General features: G+C 38.3%; 1 protein-coding gene across 2 annotated transcripts in view; it reads right to left on the bottom strand.

Annotated features, from left to right (window-relative positions):
- Positions 1-9,312: 9,312 nt before the first annotated feature.
- The window catches only part of SEC22A (SEC22 homolog A, vesicle trafficking protein), an 86,907-nt gene continuing 74,007 nt past the window's right edge, over positions 9,313-22,212 (bottom strand). For both annotated transcript variants that reach the window (XM_069555863.1, XM_069555855.1), the window contains 2 exons: positions 20,331-20,396; positions 9,313-10,397 (listed from right to left, as the gene is read on the bottom strand). In XM_069555863.1, coding sequence (XP_069411964.1) covers positions 10,197-10,397; positions 20,331-20,396 — 267 coding nt within the window. In that variant the 3' untranslated portion in view covers positions 9,313-10,196. The remainder of the gene's footprint in view (positions 10,398-20,330; positions 20,397-22,212) is intronic.

Here is a 22,212-nt window from a genome sequence, read left to right as displayed (position 1 = left end):
GGCAATGGGAGAAATGATCAGTGCAGCTCCTGCAGTGGCTTGGATACTTAGCCCAGAGGCACCTCTGTTCAGTGTGCCCACCTGGCTAAGTACCAATGATCCTGGCAGGAACAGAGGGTCCACCCTTCTCCAAGGTTGACAATAGATGAAATGAGATCCAATTACTATAGTATCCTGTAGATTTTATCTTTCCAAAATTTCTAAAAAGCCTTTTGGTGGGTTTTTTCTTTCTGTCTTGGGAGGAAAAACTTTTTTGCTGTCTTCCTCTAGCCTATCTCCCCTTCTCACTGGCAAAGTCACTGCTTTGCAAGACAGACACAAGAACAAAGCCAAGCGAGGCCACTGGAATGGCTGACCTCCAGGGTTTCTTTCTTCTCTGGCATTCCCTAACTAAATATTTGTGCAACTCTTCATCTTACCTTCAAGTGCCAGACTACAAGGATGGTGCAAACATAAACACAATCGAAATAGGATTTGAAGATGTTAGACAAAGACAGAAAGACAAATGAGGTGAAAGCACATTGCCAAGGGGGATCTGTGGGAGGATCACCTCCAAACCAAAGCCGGAAGCAGCCTTTGTTCAGTCCTCCTACCCAGCAGCAGCAGCAACCATGCATGATGGATGCCCTTTTCTATCAAGGGCCCTGGTCCAAGGAGTGGGGAGAGGCAAGTGCAGGTCAACCTAGGTTCACAGAGCAAGCAGAGATCCAAGAGAGGCAGGATGATGGTGAGAAGACAAAGAGAAAGAAAAGGATTGTTTGGGGCTGAGGGCATCCTGTCCCCACTGGCTTGTCAGCCCCAAACCTCACCATCTGTTTCTAATGAGCAGAGCTGAGCTGCCCCCTCCCTTGCATATTCATCCCCAAGGCCCTTTTCATATTGCTGGCCTATTAGGCCTGTGTGAATTTAAAGAAGTCTCACTGGAATCCGTTAGAAAGAAGCCTCATCACTTTTTTCCCCTCAGCCAATTTCCAGTGTAGACCCACCCGTAATCTCTAGTTTGTCAGCATCTCTGGTTATTCTCTTAGACTATTTTCCAATTTTGCAAACTGTGCTGCTCTGCTTTGACTCTGTTAGCTAGTCAGGCATTTCCCCGGCTCACATGGGATTTTTCTGGGGTGGTAGGGAGAATGCATTTCTCTTCAGATTACTCTCTAGAAAGCCATGTTGCATTTGCATGTTTGAAGAATGCCTTGCACTCTCACATCCTCAGCATCTACATATTTCCACTCTGTGCTAGAAGGCTGCTGGCTGCCTCCTCACCCCTTTCTCCCATCCAGGCACAGACCACGTGCACACACACTCCACTCTGTGGAGGCCCTGCAGAGTGGTAGGCACTAGGTGGCAGTCATCCAAGAATCCCGAATAGACCCAAACGGGATGTTCAAAGCAAACAGCGATGAGGCCAAAGGACTCACGTCGCATTGTAGCAGGCGAGGTTCCCAGAGGCACTTTCCCCATCTGACAGCAGTGCTCCAGTACCCAGGACACTGAGGGGGCCCAGAGAGTAGTCTACTTTTTCCAGGTTGAGTGACGTTGGATTAAGTGACAACTTAATCCTGTTTACTCACCTCAGATGGATTCTGTTAAGCTCACATAAATCCTGTATGTAAAACACCTGATGCACAGCAGGCATATGGCAAATGTCAGTCCCTCACTTCCCTTCTCTGACTTTGAATGCATCCCCAGCACACTGCCCTGAAGTCTGCACACAAGAGCTTGCCAGAGCAGGTCAACTGCCTACCAAATATTACAACAGGATCCTTTGTCTGTTTTTGTTTTTGAATTAGGATCCTTTCTTAATTCACAATTTCTGAAAAGTTATGTGCAGTGATATATTCGGGGGCATTTGCGTTGCTGTATGTCTCAGGGAACTCAAACAGGGGCTCTGTATCACCCTAAAGGGGTGGGATGGGAAGGGAGATGGGAGGGAGGTTTGAGGGGACATATGTACACCTATGGCTGATTCATGTTGAGGTTTGACAGAAAACACAAAATTCTGTAAAGCAATTATTCTTCAATTAAAAATAAATAAATAAATATATATAAAGATGCCTATTATCTTGAAAGTAACAGCAACACCTATCAGAGAGACCACAATAAGGCAGCAAATGTTGTCCTAGCACTTGCTGTGCCCGGCTCTGGGTGATTTACATTTATTGACTCATTCAATCCTCACAACACTTTGCCCAAAGCACAGTTACCTCTACTTCATACCTAAGGAAACTGAGGCAGAGAGGTTACATGGCTTGCCAAGGCCACCATGCCAGTGGCAGGGAGAGCTGGTGGGGCGGACGGTCGCAGGGGAGACAGTCTGGCTCTAAACTCATCATTACTACTTTTTGATTAAGCAATTAGTTACCTTCTACCTTTTGTCTAATGTTTTCAGATATAGGAATGACTTAAAGCAGAATTCCTATGAAATTATTTCATATCAAAGAATCAACCTATGCTGGCCTTCAGCTAGAAAAAGGAAATGTTTGTAACATCTTTACATTGGTTTGTAACTCCAATGAAGCTTTAACATTCTATATCATTAATTTGTGAGTTAGTTTTATGAGAAAGAATAAACTTTATAACTCCTTGCCCTAAAATCTAAGGCACACCTAAGGTTCACCAAACCTATGGCAGCCATCTGTCCTGACCATTATACATGTAGGAATTTTAGGAAACAATTTTACTAGGACATCTATACTGCAGGAATTAGCCATGATTTCACCTCTTTTCAAAGTAATATGCATTACTTGTATATATATTCCTTATATATTTCAACATATTTCCATGTTGCCTAGCTTAATGTTATAGGGTGGTTGGTTAAGAGTGTGAGTTCTAAGACTGATGTGGATTGAAATCCTGGTGCCACAACAAAGGTTAGATTTGGACTGTTTACGTCATTTAACTTCTTTAGGCCTCAGGTGCTTCATCTAAAATACAGAAAGCCTTCATAAAGCAGCCTGTGAGGATGTTTAGCACACCCGCAGTATTGTTTTCCCCTCTACGTTGGCTTCATTTGTTCTCATTGCTGCTGTAATGGTAAGAGCCCAGTGTTGTCAGTAACACACACATAAAGAACTTGCTCTCTGAAAGGCTCTGTGGCATGGAAAAATGAGCCCCAATTTTTGAGTCATTTAATCTTGAATCCTAGGTTTCACTCTCAGCCTTTGTTTCCTCGAATGAATGTGAAATAGTGCCATCCTTGTCCCCTAAGGCTGCCATAAGGATAAACTACATAGGAGGCCCTACACTGGCCCACAAAAGGTGCTAATGAGCATTCTTTTTACATGAGTTGTAGGTACTGTTGCTGTTGTTCAGTTGCTAAGTTGTGTCCAACACTTTGCGACCCCATGGACTGCAGCACGCCAGGCTTCTCTTTCACTGTCTCCCAGAGTTTGCTCAAACTCATATCCATTGAGTCATGATGCCATCCAACCATCTCGTCCTCTGTTGTCCCCTTCTTCTACCTTCTATCTTTCTCAGCATCAGGGTCTTTTCCAGTGAGTGGGCTCTTTGCATCAGGTGACCAAAGTATTGGGAGTTTCAGCTTCAGCAATAGTCCTTCCAGTGAATATTCGGGCTTGATTTCTTTTAGGATTGACTGGTTTGATCTCCTTGCAGTCCAAGGGACTCTCGAGTCTTCTCCAACACCACTGCTCAAAAGTATCAATTCTTCGCCACTCAGCTTTCTTTATGGTCCAACTCTCACAGCCTTACATGATAACTGGAAAAACCATAGCTTTGACTAGACGGATCTTTGTGGGCAAAGTAACATCTCTGCTTTTTAATACACTAAGTTTGTCATAGCTTTTCACCAAAGAGCAAGCATCCTTTAATTTCATGGCTGCAGTCACTGTCCACAGTGATTTTAGAGCCCAAGAAAATAAAGTCTGTCACTGTTTCCACTGATTCCCTATTGGCCATGAATAGATGGAACCAGATGCCATGATCTTTGTTTTTTGAATGCTGAGTTTTAAGCCAGCTTTTTCACTCTCCTCTTTCAGTTTCATCAAGAGGCTCTTCAGTTCCTCTTCACTTTCTGCCATTAGAGTAGTATCATCTGCATATCTGAGGTTGCTGATATTTCTCCCAGAAGTCTTGATTCCAGTGTGTGATTCATCCAGTCCAGCATTTCCCATGATGTACTCAGCATATAAGTTAAATAAATAAGGTGATGATATACAGCCTTGATGTACTTCTTTCCCAGTTTTAAACGAGTCTATAGTTCAATGCCTGGTTCTAACTGTTGCTTCTTGACCTGCACACAGGTTTCTCAGGAGGCAGGTAAGGTGGTCTGGTATCCCCACCTCTTTAAGAATTTTCCAGTTTGTTGTGATCTGCACAAAGTCTTTACCATAGTCAATGAAGCAGAAGTGGATGTTCTTCTGGAATTCTCTTGCTTTGTCTATGATCCAACAGATGCTGGCAATTTGATCTCTGGTTTCTCTGGTTTTTCTAAATCCAGCTTGTACACCTGGAAGTTCTTGGATTACATACTACTGAAGTCTAGCTTGAAGGATTTTGAGAATTACCTTGCCTGCATGTGAAATGAGCGTTAACTGTACATAAGTTTGAATATTCTTTGGCATTGCTTTCCTTTGGGATTGGAATGGAAACTGGGCTTTTCCAGTCCTAAGGCCACTACTGAGTTTTCCAAATTCACAGCCATAGAGTGCAGCACTTTAATAGCATCATTTTTAAGCATTTTAAATAGTTCAGCTGGAATTCCATCACGTCCACTGGCTTTGTTCATAGTAATGGTTTCTAACGCCCATCTGACGTCACACTCCAGGATGTCTGGCTCTAGGTAAGTCACCATACTATCGTAGTTAGGTCCAGGTCATTAAGGCCTTTTTTGTATAGTTCTTCTGTATATTCTTGCCATGTCTTCTTAATCTCTTCTGCTTCTGTTAGGTCCTTGCCGTTTCTGTCCTTAATTGTGCCCATCTTTGCATTAAATTTTCCCTTGGTATCTCCCAATTTTCTGGAAGAAATCAAAGGGCAAGGGCAAAATGTCCTTTGCTCACCTTTAGGCAAAGTCCCTTTGAAAACCCAGCCTCAAAGAAATTCACCAGCACAAGGAGGCAGGTAACCAAGGCAGAGCTGGGAAGGGGCTGCTGGGACCAGAGAGGAGACAGAACTGACGAGCCCTATTTCCCACTGTCAGATGGAGCCTGGACGTGCTTTTGTGCATGATGCTTGCACTGCCGTACTGTGGGATGTAGAAGAAAAGGGCAAATGTGAACTGTGGGTGGGGTTGGGCTGAAAACACCATTTGTTGCCAAGGAAACACCAGGAACAATTCATAAGGTTCTAGTATCGACTTGAGGAACTCTTTGAGAATGAAGCCTTTTCTCTCCTTGAGATTCTTTAGCCTCCACTGTGTTGAGGCTATTCTTTACACACCAGCATCACCAATGCAGAAGAAAACGTTTGCACTCATGTCAATGCCACTCACTGTAACGGGCAAGGAGAATACAAGCCATGTGGCTTCCAACCACACAATGCTATGGCACTGTGATTTCACTTGTTGAATAAAGAAACCTAGAAAGCTTGGCCACCCAAGGAAGAGATGTTACAAGAGTGGCAGCCACAGATACCACTTCTCTTTGAAAAGCTCACTGCTCAAACAGAAGGCTACAATATGCCAGCATTCAACAGCAATCCCAGGACATTGATGAAGATCATCAGACCCTAGGCAGTACAACCAGAAAAGTAAAATCCTCAGCTGACATGGGCTCTGCACAATTCATTTATAACCCTGGGAGTTGGAAAGGTTTCTTCTATTAACTTTAGGCCAGGATATTCCTAAAGCCAATTTAACCCCAAATTTAGATTTGACTTTATCACAATATTTTTAGAAAGACTCCATCTCCTTAGTGATGTAAAGCAGAAAAATAAAAAGGCTTGACCACAGACAAAGAATGAAACCCTGAAAAGAAAGTGAAGTCGCTCAGTTGTGTTTGACTCTTTGTGACCCCATGGACTATAGCCTACTAGGCTCCTCTGTCCATGGAATTTTCCAGGCAACAGTACTGGAGTAGGTTGCCATTTCCTTCTCCAGAGGATCTTCCCGACCCAGGGATCAAACCCAAGTCTCTCGCATTGCAGGCAGACACTTTACCATCTGAGCCACCAGGGAAGCCCTGAAGAGCGACCTATAATATGTAGTAGAGCTAAGTGTTCAATTTGGTCTGAGTGGTGGCTGATTTTGAAATAATTTGTTCTTTTACTACATACTCTATTAAAACTATTTTACAGTGAATAAAAAGTCTGTTAAAACAGCAAAGAGAATAGTGAACACACACACACAATTTGCTGTGTCTCTTGGAAATCCAACAGCCTGGAATGGGCTCTCGGTTACTCAGTAAATCTTTTGTATTAAAGGCCAAGTGTATGCCTTTTTGGTAGGTCGCTAACCCCAGGAGGAAGCACTTTTGTGACAGGAGGGTTAAACGTTCACCTGACAAATCTGGTCTCTGTGGAGGCTTGACAAATCAGAATTCTAATGAGATTCCACACACAGTCCAAAAGAAATGGAGCTATGCATTTCTCCAGAATGGATTCCACTGTGAAATAGACAATATTTAATACAAAACAAATGTGCTAACCCAGAGGTAGCAGATTCACTTTATATAAGTTATAAAATTACAAAATTGGGTAAAGGTTTCCCAAGTGTCAAGGCATTTGTCTTAAATGGATTTTCAAGCTTTAACACGGATACTTGCTTTTAGCTTAGGAGCAGAATTCTTATTGGAACAAAATCCTCTATTAAACACATAAAAAAAAAAAAAAAGCCCTGAAATGAAAGCCTTTGAACGCTGGTACAAAGTTGAGGATCCAAGGCACAATTGTAACATGGAAATGTGTGTAAAACAACTGAGGATTTTGTTCCTTTTAGCATTTCACAAGACTGCCAAGTGAAAACATTTTTACCTGAATTCATCAGGAAGACATCTTTTCTGAGAAACACGCTCTGACTTACAGATATAAATCAAGACAAAACTTGTTTTCCTTCTTCTAGCCTTGACTTTCAAGAAATTCAAGAATCAAATTTTATACTCAGTAACAGCAATGTGTTCACCCTTCTTTCTAGTCTCATTGGTTTTGCTTTTCTTCCCTTAATGTTCATATTTTATTACCATTATTGTGTATGTCTTTTTTGGATATGCTTCCCAAATTCTTTTGGCAAGGAGGCCAGGTATACTTCAAATACACACCCGACAAAAGCAAGCAAATATTGCAAATACTTTTAGGATATAAAAGGGAGTATCTTTGCCCTCATAGAACATCATAATCAAAAGCAACATTTCAGAATTACCTTAAGTAAGATAATATACACCTAGATACAATAGCGGGCTAAAGCTCATTCTTTTAAGAAGTCCCCAGGACTTTAATTTTACCAAGAATAGACATATTTCCTGAATATAATCTTAGTTATCTTCATTAATATAATCTTAGCTACCTTCATTAGCCCAACCCTGGGCTAAGAGATTAGAAATTGTGTGTGCTTTGCTTTTGACCCTAGATAAGTCATTAACACCTGGTTATCATAGTGTCCTCTTTCCTATTGGGAAAATGGTACCTCCTCAACAGTAGAAGACCCATTATGATTAGGTAGGTGCTCTTAGAAGTAAAATTGCAATATAAATGCAATGTATCACCACCATACACATTAGAGGCCTAAGTGATTCTTTCTCAAGAGCTTAAAAACTTCTTTACATTCATGGCAAAAATTTATCTTTCTAAAGTCATACTTTCTTTGGCAACAACATGAAGAGGCAGGAAAGCTGTATAAACACGCAAAGATGCAGGAAACAAATAATGAAAGAAAACATTTCTATACATAAAACATTATTTATACCTGTTTTCATTGTTTACATTAAAATATAAACATCCCCTTATCCAAAATAGCTGGCGAAAAAACTAAACGAAAAACAAATGAAGGATTTAAAGATAGCTGGTGAGTTTTCAAGTGTCCTTGCTTAATACCAGACATTATGACTCAATAATAAAAAGAACCAAACTGGTAAGAGAGCTATAAAGTATCAATATACAGCAAAATCTCGATGAACCAGAATACTCCAATTTCCTGGTTAATCAACTATTTACAAGAAAACTCTTCTTGCTTTAACCATTAGTTTATAAAAAACTTTCTCAAGTTTTACTTTCTAAAGTAAAGTGAACCAAGTTAACTTTCTGGTTCAGTAACTACAAAACACCAAACATAAATCAATTTTATTTTGATGATTTAGGATCATGTGGTACCTTGGGATAATCTCTCAGAACACTCACAATTTCTTTGCAGTTTTTTTAGGGGCAGAAAATTGGAGGGAACTGGAGTTTCTTGTATTAAATAAATCCCCCAAATCATAAGCTTTCACTGTCTTCTTTTGCCTCATTCTCCTAAAAAGGAGAGTGTAGCAAAAAGGTTGTAGTTAAGCAGGATTTCTCATTGTAAGCATACCTATATATACTGGTTCTGGAAACAAGGCAGTTTGGTGACTTTACCCCTCTGGACAATTTTTTCTGTTTAATTAATATACCCAGTAACATGAATTATATGTAATGAGTCCACTGTTTTTCTGGACATCAAATTTCAAACCTTATGAATTCCTTAATTAGAATCTTTCTTCAAGAAAATCACTCATGAAGATGATTTCAAAACCAGAAAGTGAAAGTGTTAGTCTCTCAGTCCTTGTCTGACTCTTTGCAACCCCATGGACTATAACCCACCAGGCTCCTCTGTCCATGGAATTCTCCAGGCAAGAAATACTGGAGTGGGTAGCCATTCCCTTCTCCAGGGGATCTTCCAGACCCAGAGATCAAACCAGGTCTCCTACACTGCAGGCAGATTCTTTATCATCTGAGCCACTGGGAAGCCCTCAAAACCAGAACCAAAATATGCTTCCTCTCACAACTGCTTAAACAATCTTTACAAGTTATCAAAAAGCACCACTTAGATAGTAGGTGCTTAACTCCTCGAAGTCATGAAATAATATGAGGGATAATAAGTGCTGAGAGAGGAGTTACCTTCTGACTCTTAGAACAACTCAGTGTTTCCACAGGGCAGGACCCATATCACTTGGTGGCTTGTGAGATGACTTTAGGTGATACACAACACAGAGTTAAATGATGTTGAGTCACAGTGTGAATGTCATTCCCTTTATAATTTTCTTTTAAACTTCTGATAATTCCACAGAGAGAGCCCATTTTGGGGCTAGCTAACATCTCTCACTGCAATAAAGAAAGAGTAGGCTTCTTGGATTCAGAGCCTTGGCAGTCATTAGCATCCAGTTAGAATCTCACAACATCCTGTTTTATTTTTAATTTATTTTGTAGTTCTCTTTTTTAATGGCAAACTGATGCTGGTTTTTCACTTGGAGTAGAGGTTAGTTTCTTTTTAAAATGTTTTAAAATTTAAAAGATAAATATTAAGTAAATAATAGCATATGTAATAGTAATACTTAAGTGATTGAAGTTTGGCAAATAATGGCTATAGCCTAATGACATATTTTTAAAAAGTGATTTCAAAAGAAGGTGTAAATGTGGTCTAGGAAAGAAACGTGTCACTGTGTTTTCAATACTTATGATGCTCTAGGGATGAGCTCACCACAGCCTTCTCCTACATCAGGTGATTTCCAGAGTTAAGATTCAAGCAAAAATATAAAAGGAAAAAGAAACCATTCCATACCAATCTGGACTTCATAGACTCATGGTACAATAAATGTGCAAATGATCTAATATTTAGTGAGTCATTTGTTTTACACATAAACTTTCCAATTCACTGCAGCATCTTTTATTTGGTCTGTACTAATGCCTCACAAAGGCAAACTGGGGTTGTAGAGTTCCTGCTTGGTTCTCAGAGCAAGTACCACACACACTTCTTGACTGAATTCTCCAGCCATGATTCAGAGCTGTTGGCCAAGTCTTCCAATGGCATCTGACTGTTCTTCCAATGCCATTGCCCTGTAGAGAGGGCTCTTCATCTTCTTCTGAACGATAATCATGGCCAACATTCTGCTGACAGGAATTTGCCTACCAGGTATTGCATGCTCACAGGCATGCCATGCTGACTTAAAAAGGACAGCTGGAGAGAAAGAAAGCAGAGCTTCTCATTTGTGGTGAACAGTTTCTTCATCACAGTGGTAGTGTCCTTCCTTTTCCTCTTTAAGGCAAGGCAATATGTCTGAAGGATGGTGTCAGACATCATAATCAGGAGCTTTGCCCTGGGCTTGCCTTAGCCAGATCTGTAGTGTAACAAATGCTCCCACAGTCACGTGAAAAAAAAGCTGCCAGAGGTTGCGCAGTTCATAGAGATACATGTTGCATAGACAGATTAAACCGAAAGTCAAAAAAGATTTGACATTCCGCCAGCTGGTATAGTAGACGAGTAAATAACACTGTTGAAAATATAAAAATAAATGATGATTAGGGTTATAGGAAGAAGAAATGGATGCTGCAACTATAAAACTTTAACAGGCCACAGGGTGAAATATGAGAGTGGAATAAGGGGATTTTTCAACTACAGATAAGACAATGTAATATCTTTAAGACATTCAGCTATGAAAGCTCCACAGCTTAAAAGGGAAATAGGTTTCTCCTTTTATGTTTTTCATTTTTCAAAAGGAAAAGCGTTTTGTATTGTATTTAAAATAGATAAACTTCCATGCAAACAAGCTAAACAAATTCCTCAAGATGACAGGCAACTAAGAAGCAGTCTTAGGATCTTAAGGGTTCTTATCCCAGAAAGGTTAAAAAAAAACTCATACAAGTTATTCAGCAAAATGGGCTCATATAACCTGAATCTGTATATTAATGAAATCAACAAATATTTACTTGAGTCTAAGGGGCTAAACTAGAACCTGAGAGAACACTTGAGGGAGAATTTATTCAATGGAAATTTATTTATCTGTTTGGTGTTGTTCTTTGGTTTTAAGTAAACAAAGACCTCACTCAGATGGAGCTTACATTCTACTGGGAGAAGACAGATTATAAAGTTTATATATAAATATATATATGTGTTTATATATATAAAATCAAGCAGTTATGTTCTAAAAAAGATTTTTAAAAATGGGACACAGAACTCAATGAGTGCTGATTTAAAAGATAAAATACTCTCCTGCACCCAAACCCTGGCATTCACCTTTCCTCCTTTATTTTTCTCTATATTACATTTATTAACATACTTCAAAAATATGCTTATTTTTTTTGTCATCTATAGTCTTCCAATGAGATCCAAGCTTCATGAAGGGAGAGGTTTTTAATTGCCTTGTTCACTCACTTTTCTCCATTGCCCCAAACAATGCCTGAAAGTTAAGTCGCTCAGTCATGTCCGACTCTTTGCAACCCAGTGGACTGTAGCCCACCAGCCTCCTCCATCCATGGGATTCTCCAGGCAAGAATACTGGAGTGTGTTGCCATTTCCTTCTCCAGGGATCTTCCTGACCCAGGGATCGAACCCAGGTCTCCCACATTGCAGGCAGACGCTTTAACCTCTGAGCCACCAGGGAAGCCCAAACAATGCCTGGTATGTATATAATAAGTGCACAATAAAAATCTGTTGAATCAATGAACTATTTTCTAGAAGATATCTAAAATTCCAAGTCTGGGATATATAGGAGTTACATATGATCACAAAGTCTTAGGAAAGAGGTGCAGGACTCTGTGTGAGATTTATATCCAGACTTCAGAACAGGCAGAACATTAGAGTGTTTGTGACAATACAGAAAGAATGTGATGCTCTGCTTAATGCATTTAGTTCTTATACAGATCAGGCCTGTGTTTGCTATCCAAGCAAAATTTAACTAGAAAAATTTATTTTATTGGAGTGTTTTGAATTTAACAAGTTGAAAAAAATAGAAATTTTCTTTTGAAATAATTTTAAATGTAAGAAAAGTTACAAAAGCTTTTCACCCCAACCAAATGTTATCCTCATATAACCACAGTATAATCATCAAAACAGGAAATTAACATTGATTTTAATACTATTAAGTAACCTAAAGACTTCACTTGAGTTTTGCCAGCTATCCCATAAGACCCTTTTCCTGGTCCAGAATCCAATCCAGGACTCCATATTTAATTTAGTTGTCAGGTCTCCTTGAATCTTTAACAGCTCAAGCCTTTCTTTGTTTTCTGTGACCTTAACAGTTTAAAGAGTACTGATCAGTTATTTTGTAAAATGGTCCTTAATTTTGGTTCGGCTGATATTGTCTCAAAATTGAATAGAGGATATCCAATTTTGGAAAGAAGAATACCAAAGAGGTAATGTGTGACGTGTCAAATTACTTATTAACTGTGATCTTTTGGTAAGGTGGTATCCAACAGGTTTCTCCGCTAGTTACTGTTTTTCCCTTTGTAATCAGTATCCTGTGGGAGCATACTTTGAGATAATGTAGATTTCTATCCCATCATACTTTTGCCCACTGGTTTTAGCATCTATTGATGATTCCTGCCTGCCACAAGTGTTTGCCAAATGGTCACTTTCAATTTCCATCATTCTCTACATTTATTAAATGGAAAATTCTACTATGAAGAAGAGCTAGATTACCTGGTATTTTTTAAAAATAAATATTTAATTTGTGGTTTTCAAAGGCTTTAAAGATAATGGTCTGTACCCCACAGATTACTTACTAATTACAAAGAGGAAAAAGATACTTTTGCAATGGAGATATCTGATAGGCAATCACTTAATCAAATGATCAAATTTATTACATGCCTCTTGACTTCTGTAATTAGAGGTATACATTATACTATACTACATAGTATGATCACCAAAATAATTAACCTGAATCTAATCACAAGAGACACATCTAGATTATGGGGCATTCTATAAAGTATTTGCTGGGACTGTTAAAAAATGTCAGGGCTATGAAAGACCAAAACAAAATAGAACAACAAAAAGGCCAGGAGATGGCATTGTAGGTTAAAAGATACACAACAACCAAACACAACGCACAACTTGAAATCAGAGGAAAAGAGCTACAGAGAACATTTCGGAGACAACATAATCTGAATATGAATCCTATGTTAGGTAATACTGTATCAACGTTAAATTTCTTGGGTGCGATAAAGGTATCATAGCTATGTACAACAGAACGATGTCTCTGTTCTCAAAAGACACACGCTGAAGTTTCCAGAGGTGAAATATCTTGATGTTTGTAACTTACTTTAAAAAAAAAAACCTGCAGAAACCTCTGCTTCTGGGAAGATGGAGTTGATGTACTTTCCTCTATTCTTACCACTGCATACAACTACAAATCCTGGACATTATATATCAAACAAGTATCAGATGACTCTGGATGATAAAGAGAAGAAGGCAGACAGGCTAAGGACCTTAAGTCTCAAGGAATGACACACTGGTAAATTACCTAAGTTTGTTTGTTTTGCCTCATATACCACACTTGGAGCTGAAGAAGTTGACAACCAGAAAACCACTGGATGTACACCAACAAAACAAACAAAACTCAATAAAATTTTGCTTTCTCTAGCCAAAAGACCAAGAGTGACGCGATTTTCCACAATAGAAACTTGTACATAACAACTATTCTACTACAGCCAAACACCACCAAAACCAAACCAAAACAAACCAAAAAAGCCAACACACACACACACACACACACAAACTGTGACCACCCATATTCACCCCATCAAAGCCTATGTGGGCAGCCTATAATGCTCTAAGGAGATGTTCTCATTCTCCAGGGCTTCAGAGAAGGCAAGTGGGAAGCCAGAACTTTGATTTCCACTGGATGGTAGGAGTCTCTCAACCCCACCCCATGGTGTATCACTGGAGACTAAGAAGGACTGCAGAAATTCACCTCCACTTGGCATTAAAAAGGCAATGGATTTCTCACTAGAAGCTATGAAGTTCAGATAAGAGCGGAACAACATTTTTCAAGTGTTGAAAGAAAATTAGCTCTCAATCCAGAATCCTATATCCAACAAAAATATCCCTTAGGAATGAAGGAAAAATAAAGACAGTCTCAGATGACAGAACCCACTCCAGTGTTCTTGCCTGGAGAATCCCAGGGACGGGGGAGCCTAGTGGGCTGCCATCTATGGGGTCGCACAGAGTCGGACACGACTTAAGTGACTTAGCAGCAGCAGCAAATGACAGAAGATGAAGAGAATTCATCACCTGCAAATATACTCTAAAGGAATGGCTAAAGGAAGTTCTCTAGACAGAAAGGAAACCAAAAAAAAAAAAAAAAAGGAACCTTGCAACACTGGATAGAAAAGGACTACATCAAAAATACATGTTAATGACTAGCTTTGCCTTTTTAAGAATTTTCTAAATTATGTTTGATGATCGAAGTAAAAATTGTGACAAGGTCTGATATGTTTCTAAATATATGTAGAGGAAATATTTAAGACAGTTATAAATAGAGAAGGACAAAGAGATATAAAGAGTTACAATTTCTATGCTTCACCTGAACTAGTAAAATGATGACATCAGTAAACTGAGTAAGTAAAATGTAATACCTAGAGCAATATTTAAAAAGTCATCCAAATAAATACATTCAAAACCATCACAGATAAAACAAAATGGAGTTCTAAAAAAAGTGTTCAAGTAATCCACAGGAAGAAACAAACAATAAAACAGAAAAATGAAAAAGCTGAAGACAAAAAATAAGATGGCAGACAAAAGCCTTAACATGTCAACAGCTACACTGGATATAAATGGCTTAAACATAGCAATTAAAAGATAGAGATTGACAGGATGTATTAAAAAGCATAATAAACTCTATGTTATCTACCAGAAACTCACTTCAAATGATATAGGCAAGTTTAAAGTAAAAGGATGGAAAAAGGTGTAGCATGCAAACACTAACCAAAGGCAAGCATGAGTGGCTATCCTACTATTAGATAAACATAAAAATATTTTGGGACTTTCCGGGTGGTCCAGACTCCATGTTTCTACTGCAGGGTGCACAAGTTCCATCCCTGGTTGAGAAACTAAGAAACAGAAAGTGCAGCCAAAAAAACAAAAATAAATAAGTAAAATTATTTCAAAGAAAGTAAAAATAACCAAGGACAGAGAGGGATATAATGATAAACGGATCAATCAATTAAAAAGATCCAGTAATCCTAAATATGTATGAAGCAAACAACAGAGATGCAAAAACTGATAGAACTCAAATAAGAAATTCACAAATACATGAATATAGTTGAAAATTTCAACACTCCTCTGAGCGTGCATGCATGCTAAGTCGCTTCAGTCATGTCCAGCGCTTTGTGACCCCATGGATCCCATATAGCCCACTAGGTTCCTCTGTCCACGGGATTCTCTAGGCAAAGATACTGGAATGGGCTGCCATTTCCTCCTCCAGGGATCTTCTTGACCCAGGGACCAAATCCGCATCTCTTAAGTCTCCTGCATTGGCAGGCGGGTTCTTTACCACTGGTGCCACCTGGGAAGCCCAACAATTGATAGAACTAGCCAGGAAAATCAGCCAAGACATATAGAAACTGAGCAACACTACCAACCAACAGACTCTAATCAACACTTACAGAACACTCACTTAACAACAACAGAATACACAGTCTATTCAAGTGCCCGTGAAATATATACCAAGACAACACATATTCTGGGCCACAGAACAAACCTCAACAAATGTAAAATAACTGAAATCACACAGAATCTGTTATCAAACTACAATGGGATCAAACTAGAATAATGGAAAGAAAATGAAAATATCCAAACACTTGGAAACTAAGCAACACAATTCTAAATAATCCATAGGCCAAAGAGGAAACTGCAAGGAAAACATTTTTTAATACACTGAATTAAATGAAAATACAACATCTCAAAGTATGGAATGGAACTAAAGAAGTGCTAAGAGGGAAATCTGTAATATTAAACGTACACATTACAAAAGAGAAAATTCTCAAATCAAATAATCTAAGCTCTCACCTCAAGAATCCAGGAAAAGAAGAGTCAAATAAACCCAGAGGAAACATGAGGACACAAACAATGGAGGTAGTGCAGAAATCAATAAAATAGAAAACAGGAAAGAAACCATAAAACAAGGAACAGGCTCTGTGAGAAGATCAATGAAACTAATAAGACTGATCAAGAAAAGAGAAGATACAAATGATCAATATGAGAACTAAAATAAGAAATATCACTACATATCCTATAGACATCAAAAGGATAGTAAGGGAATACCACAGCCATCCAACACACAAATTTGATAACTTAAGTGAAATGGACAATTTCCTCATAAAATGCAAACCATCCATTGTACACAATTATGCGAACAGCTCTATAACTATTAAGAAAATTGTAAGACCTATTAGGGTTTTCCTGGTGGTCCAGTGGTTAAGAATCTACTTTGCAATGCAGGGGACACTGGTTTAATCCCTGGTCCAGGAAGATCCCACGTGCTGTAGAGCAACTAAGCCTGTGTGCCACGACTACCGGGCCCACGTGCTACAGCTACTGCAGTCTGTACATCTAGAGCCTGCGCTCTGCAACAACAGGAGCCGTCAAAATGAGAAGCCCACACATCACAATGAAGAGCAGCCCCTGCCCCTCGGAACTAGAGAAAGCCCATGTGCAGCAGCAAAGACCTAACACGGCCAAAAATAAAAATAATCTTTTTCTTTTAAAGACTTACTAATAGTGGAGGTAATCAAAACTGTATGGTACTGGCAGAGGAACAGACACACAGATCAACAGAACGGAACAGGGGATCCAGAAACAGATCCACACAAACATGCCCAACAGATTTTTTCAGTGCAAAAGCAATTCAGTAGCGGGGAAAAAAAGGAAAAACTGATAAATTAAACTTCATAAAAATTTAAAATACTTGAACTACAAAAGACTCTTAAGAGGATGAAAAGCTAAGACTGGGAGAAGATATTTGCTACATATTTGACAAAGGACTAATATCTGGAATATATAAAGAACTCTCAAACTCAACAGTAAAAGACAAACAATCCCATTAGAAAATAGGCAAAAGACATGAACAGACATTTCACCCAAGATGATACACAGGTGACAAACATGAAACGATTTTCAATATCAGTAGCCCCCAGGAAACTGAAAATTAAAACCACAGTGAGATTATCACTACACATCCATCAGAATGGCTAAAAAAAAAAAAATACAGACACCACCGAATGCTGACAAGGATGCAGAGAAACTAGAGCATCCACACAGTGCTGAATGTAAAATGGTACACCACTCTGGGAAACAGCTTGTCTCTTAATAAGCATGCAACTGCCATGACCCAGTAATTACACTCCTGGGCACTGAGCTCAGAGGAACGAAGAATTTTTTCACACAAATCCCAACCATGAAAGTCTATAGCAACTTTATTTATAACAGCCAAAAACTAGAAACAATTCAGATGTCCTTTAAATGAGTGAAAGATCAAACAAACTGTGGTACAGCCATACCATGGAATACAATTCAGCAATGAAAAGGAACAAACCATTGATACGTGCATGGATAAACCTTCAGAGAATTACGCTGAATAAAAAATGCCAACCACAAAAGGTTATATATACTATATGGTTCTATTCATATAACACATTCAAAATGAGAAAATTATATTAATGGAGAACACAGTAGTGGTTGCCAGAGATTAAAGAGGGGTTGGAGTTGGGGCAGGAGGGAACTATAAAAGGCAACCTGAGGAGTCTTTATGGTAAGGACTGTTATATACTTGACAGCATCAATATGCATTGTGATGTTGTATTATAGCTTTCCAAGGTGGTTACATTGGGGGGAAACAGATAAAATGTTATACAAGCACGCTTTATGACTCCAGGTGAGTCTAATTGTCTCAAAATAAAAAGTCTAATAAGGAAAACAACTTCACATATTCATTTTACCTGCAACTTACACTGTAAACAATGAGTATATACCCCATATACATACACAAACAAAAAAAGAATAAGACAAAGCAAACGTTGTGAAATGTTGACAACTGGTGATTCTAGGTGCACCAGTTTCTCAACTTTTCTAGAAATCTAAAGGTTTCCAAAATAAAACACAGAAGGAAAAGTACAGTCTCTAGTTCCTTCTGATTTCCTATTTTACGTTTTTGGTCCTGCAGTGCAGCTTGCGGGACGCTAGTGCCCAGATTAGGAACTGAGTCCATGCCCCCTGCTGTGGAAGCGTGGAGTTCTAACCACTGAACTGCCAGGGAATTCCCAGATTTCCTATTGTGAATGCTCCATATCAAGACTGAACCCTGTGATTCTGTAAGTATCCAGAGACTGGAGGAAAAGGCACCAAACCATTTAGTAGTGGCCTTTGAGGTCTGATCTAAAGGAGATTAAAAAATACCCTGAAATTGGAGATACAGCACATCCCATGGTAAAAGCTAATCACTTAATTTTTCCTATGGGGAAATCATAGGAATATGCTAATCATATTTGGAAAGTATTCAGTTTCAAGCCTGTCAATATGAAGGACATTGTTTTTTTAATTTTTCTTTTTTAAAGTATTTATCTGTTTACTTCTCAAGTGAAAAGAAGACCTGGGTGACATTGCTCCACCATAGGCTACTCTTAAAACTATCAATACTTTCATCTGTTCTGAGAAAGTTAACAGAGGTATGCCTATCCTTGGCAAGAGCACTGGTTCTAAGATCACCTAGATTCAAGTCACTGACTGACTGTAAGAACTGTCTAGGCTGGAGTGAAAAATGGTGATAATGATAGGATTAGTGTGGGGCTTTCTTTGAGGATCAAATGGCATAAGGAATGTAAAGAGGTTACCACAAAGGAAGAGCTCAACACATTTTTGCATTATTATTAGCATTTAAAATTATTTCATTAAGGTAAAACAGCTTAAAGTATATTTTATAAGGATAATCATTCATGAGACTATTTTAAAGTCAATATTTACCTCACATTGTTTTAGAATATGAAATAGTGCATATAAGTTATTAAGTTATACACTTACAGCATTATAAAAGTCATGCAAATATAGGAATTTTGCTTAGAGGTAGCATGATATAGTGTAATGAATATGACATTTAAAATCTGAAGACCCAGTTCAGTTCTGACTCTACCACTTGCTGGCTATGTGATCTCAGGATAGTATTGAAACTGCTTCAGATTTCTCTTTTTCAAAAAAGTGAGGATAATATACCCTCTATGATAGACTGTAGAGATTAAAGGACGAAATCTGCACAAGAATACTTCATAAAATTAAAATACCTGTGACATCAGTGAAGACAAGCTTTCATATCTCCTGTATGAAATGTCATTCATTATAACCCAATCTGTCAAATTTGACAGAAAAACAATTTCTAAAGCTAATATAAATGATTAAGAAAAATTAGGGGAATTTAAAAAAATGGAGCCACTGTAACTAAAATTTCTAATGTCTTTACATAAAAGTCAAATGCATACATTTAATATATTTCCCTAAAGATTTCTTCTGAGTTTTAGGTACCCTTTTATTTGCAGTACTGAATCTAACATTTTTCTATGCAAGACAGAGAAATGTGACACCTGTAAGTGTTAAGTCAAAAGGCCTTACTTGCTCTAACATGTTTCAGCAAAAAGACTTGAATCTGGGTAATCAGCATGGTTAAATCTCCCTTCTCTAACTCATCTGTGCCTCTTCTGGTCTTGGAAATGAGAGTATGTATCTCCCTATCATTCAGGTACAAAACCTCCTCTCTCCTGAAGTCTCAGATCTACTTGGCCTTCGAATCTCAGCGAGTCTTCCTTCTCAGCGTCCTTTCTTTTCCTATCCCTACTGCCATTCCCTGGAGAAGGGGTAGGCTGCCCACCCCAGTATTCTGGCCTGGAGAATTCCATGGACTGTGCAGTCCATGTGGTCGCAAAGAGCCAGAAACAAGCGAGCGACTTTCACTTTCACTTTTCACTGCCATTACCATAACTTAGGCTTTCATTACCTTCTGCCTCAAAACTAATAGCCTTACTTGTAGTCTCTCTGCTCTGACAATCTACTCTATTCATCACTGCTAAATTAAATATCCTAAAATCATGCTTTTGCTGTTCCCTCTTCACAGACCGTCTCAAAAATACAAAATTCTCAACCTGGAGTAAAAGCAGAGCCTGCAAGTAGAATAATAAGTCACCAGAATATCTAGAAGTAGCCCTTACTGCCACAGGCTGATGACCTGCTGCCAATGAAGCCCCAGCACAGGAAAAGGGCTAATACTGAATTCACTGGGATCTATGTTCATTCAAAAGGGTCACAAAGCTTACAGAGGCTCAAACTGAAAAACGAGGTAAAGAACTCAGACATTATTTTATTTTAAGTGCCCAAGAAGTTAATTAGAAATGACACCTGAAATGAGCAATGACAGGAAGGTATTTCTTAAAAATGAGAGAGAACCTACCTGGTAAAGGCAGGCTGCTGTTCCAAGAAAAAATGCAACAATGTAATTAAAGTCCTCACCATCACTCTGCAAAAATAAAATTAAAAGTTACTCTCTGTGGAAGCCCATTTCCAAAAACAATCCATTGGGATAGGATATGACCTTTATGCACAAATGGTCAAAATTTTCAAAAGTGGCATATAAAAAAAAGAGTCCTAAAAGAGAAACATAAAACCTGGGAGTGTGAGGTAGGGGAAGCCTACCAGTGTTCCTCTAGGTCTGGGCTCCCCCATCAATTATATCTTACCCAAGAGAAGATGAAAGCCAATGGAAACAAGTTTCCGTGTAACATTAAACGTGCCTCATGTGTCTCTCCTTTCCACTAAAGAAACCATATGAAAATATACAATACCCCAGCAGCCTATAAAGCTAGGCCTGCTTATTGGGATTACTATTTGACTCAAATAAATACTGATAGTTTACATCTAGAACTAGCAGATCACGGAACTGTCCAATGAAGTCATTTGACATGATTAACATTTTTTTAAAAAGACACCTAAAATTGAAAAGCTACTGTCCACTAGAGTGTGCTAAATCCCAATGAGGAAATTCAGTCACATGTATTATGCTAAAACCACTCAGAGGAAAAAGAGAGATAGATTATGCATAAGAGTATTTCTTTTAAAAGAAAACTGATGGAGACATGCAAAAACCCATTTTTTCCTACTCCTTTTCGGCTCCTTTTAAATATCTGTATTTCTCAAGTCTTTTGATGGAGTAGAACATAAAGCCCAAGCAGCAGCATCGCATTTCTTTTCTTCTAGGTAGGAACATTAAATGTGGCCTTTATTTTAGAAAAAAAAATCTCTATAGACAATAAAAATTTTCAGAAGACATGGGAGTGTCTCTCATGACCATGAGTTCTTGAAATAACATAAAGCAGACATTCCTTTTCCATTCGCTACTGGACAACAGAAGTGCCTGTAAGGCAGAAAGAAAATGGCTTACCCTAGTGAGAGGATCTTAAAATAGAAACCATTAATCTGTCTGGGATGGTTAGACCAGTTCTATACCAGAGACAAGGAAGGTCAAGAAAAAGCCCTTCTACTTTAATAATTCTAAGACTTTTAAATAAGTTCTGCTTCATTGTTTTTTCTTCTTCCTTTCAATGATCTTTTTTGATTATAAAAGTTCATATTCATTGTAGAGAATCTGATACAAAACGTTACAAAGAAGAAACTCACATAGTACATAATATCACAATTTTAGGAGAATTACCACTAACCATTTATGTACTTCCTTCTAATCCTTTCTGTACAAAAGTATATGTACATTGAAAAAATGGAATCATACTTTTATGTACTTTTTAGTACTTCACACTGTATCATAAAACATGTTCTCAAGATACTAAATATTTCTCAACCACTTAATTTGTAATCATTACATAACCTTTAACTGTGGGGCTATATAATCATTTCATTATTGTCTTAAAATCAAATATGATATTTTCCCTAAATCTACAGTATCACTTTATAACTCTCCTAATTGCCTTTGGAACACTTAACAGCATGTTTCTGGAGTAGATCAGAACTGGGTTCAGATCTTTACTTATTAGCCAGCTGTGTGACCATGGATACTATTATTAATATTTAACTCCAACTCCCTTTTTTGAAAATAAAAGTTGTAGAGAGTGAAATATCAATAATACTGGGAAACACAAAGAGCAGTAACTGGCACAGTAAGTCTTCAAAAGCATTCACTAATTTTCCCTTCCCGGAGGTCACTATGTGCATCATTCATCAGATAATTAGGGTTACCTTTCAATATTGTTTACATCTCTAATTTACTAGCCTTGTCTTCTCAGTGAGATCCTAACCTTCCTTCAAGGAAGAAAATAAATGTT

This window comes from Ovis canadensis, chromosome 1 (genome assembly GCF_042477335.2).
Source record: "Ovis canadensis isolate MfBH-ARS-UI-01 breed Bighorn chromosome 1, ARS-UI_OviCan_v2, whole genome shotgun sequence".
NCBI lineage: Eukaryota > Metazoa > Chordata > Mammalia > Artiodactyla > Bovidae > Ovis > Ovis canadensis.
Note: the sequence above shows the minus strand (reverse complement) of the source record. Positions and strands in the feature narration are given on the sequence as shown.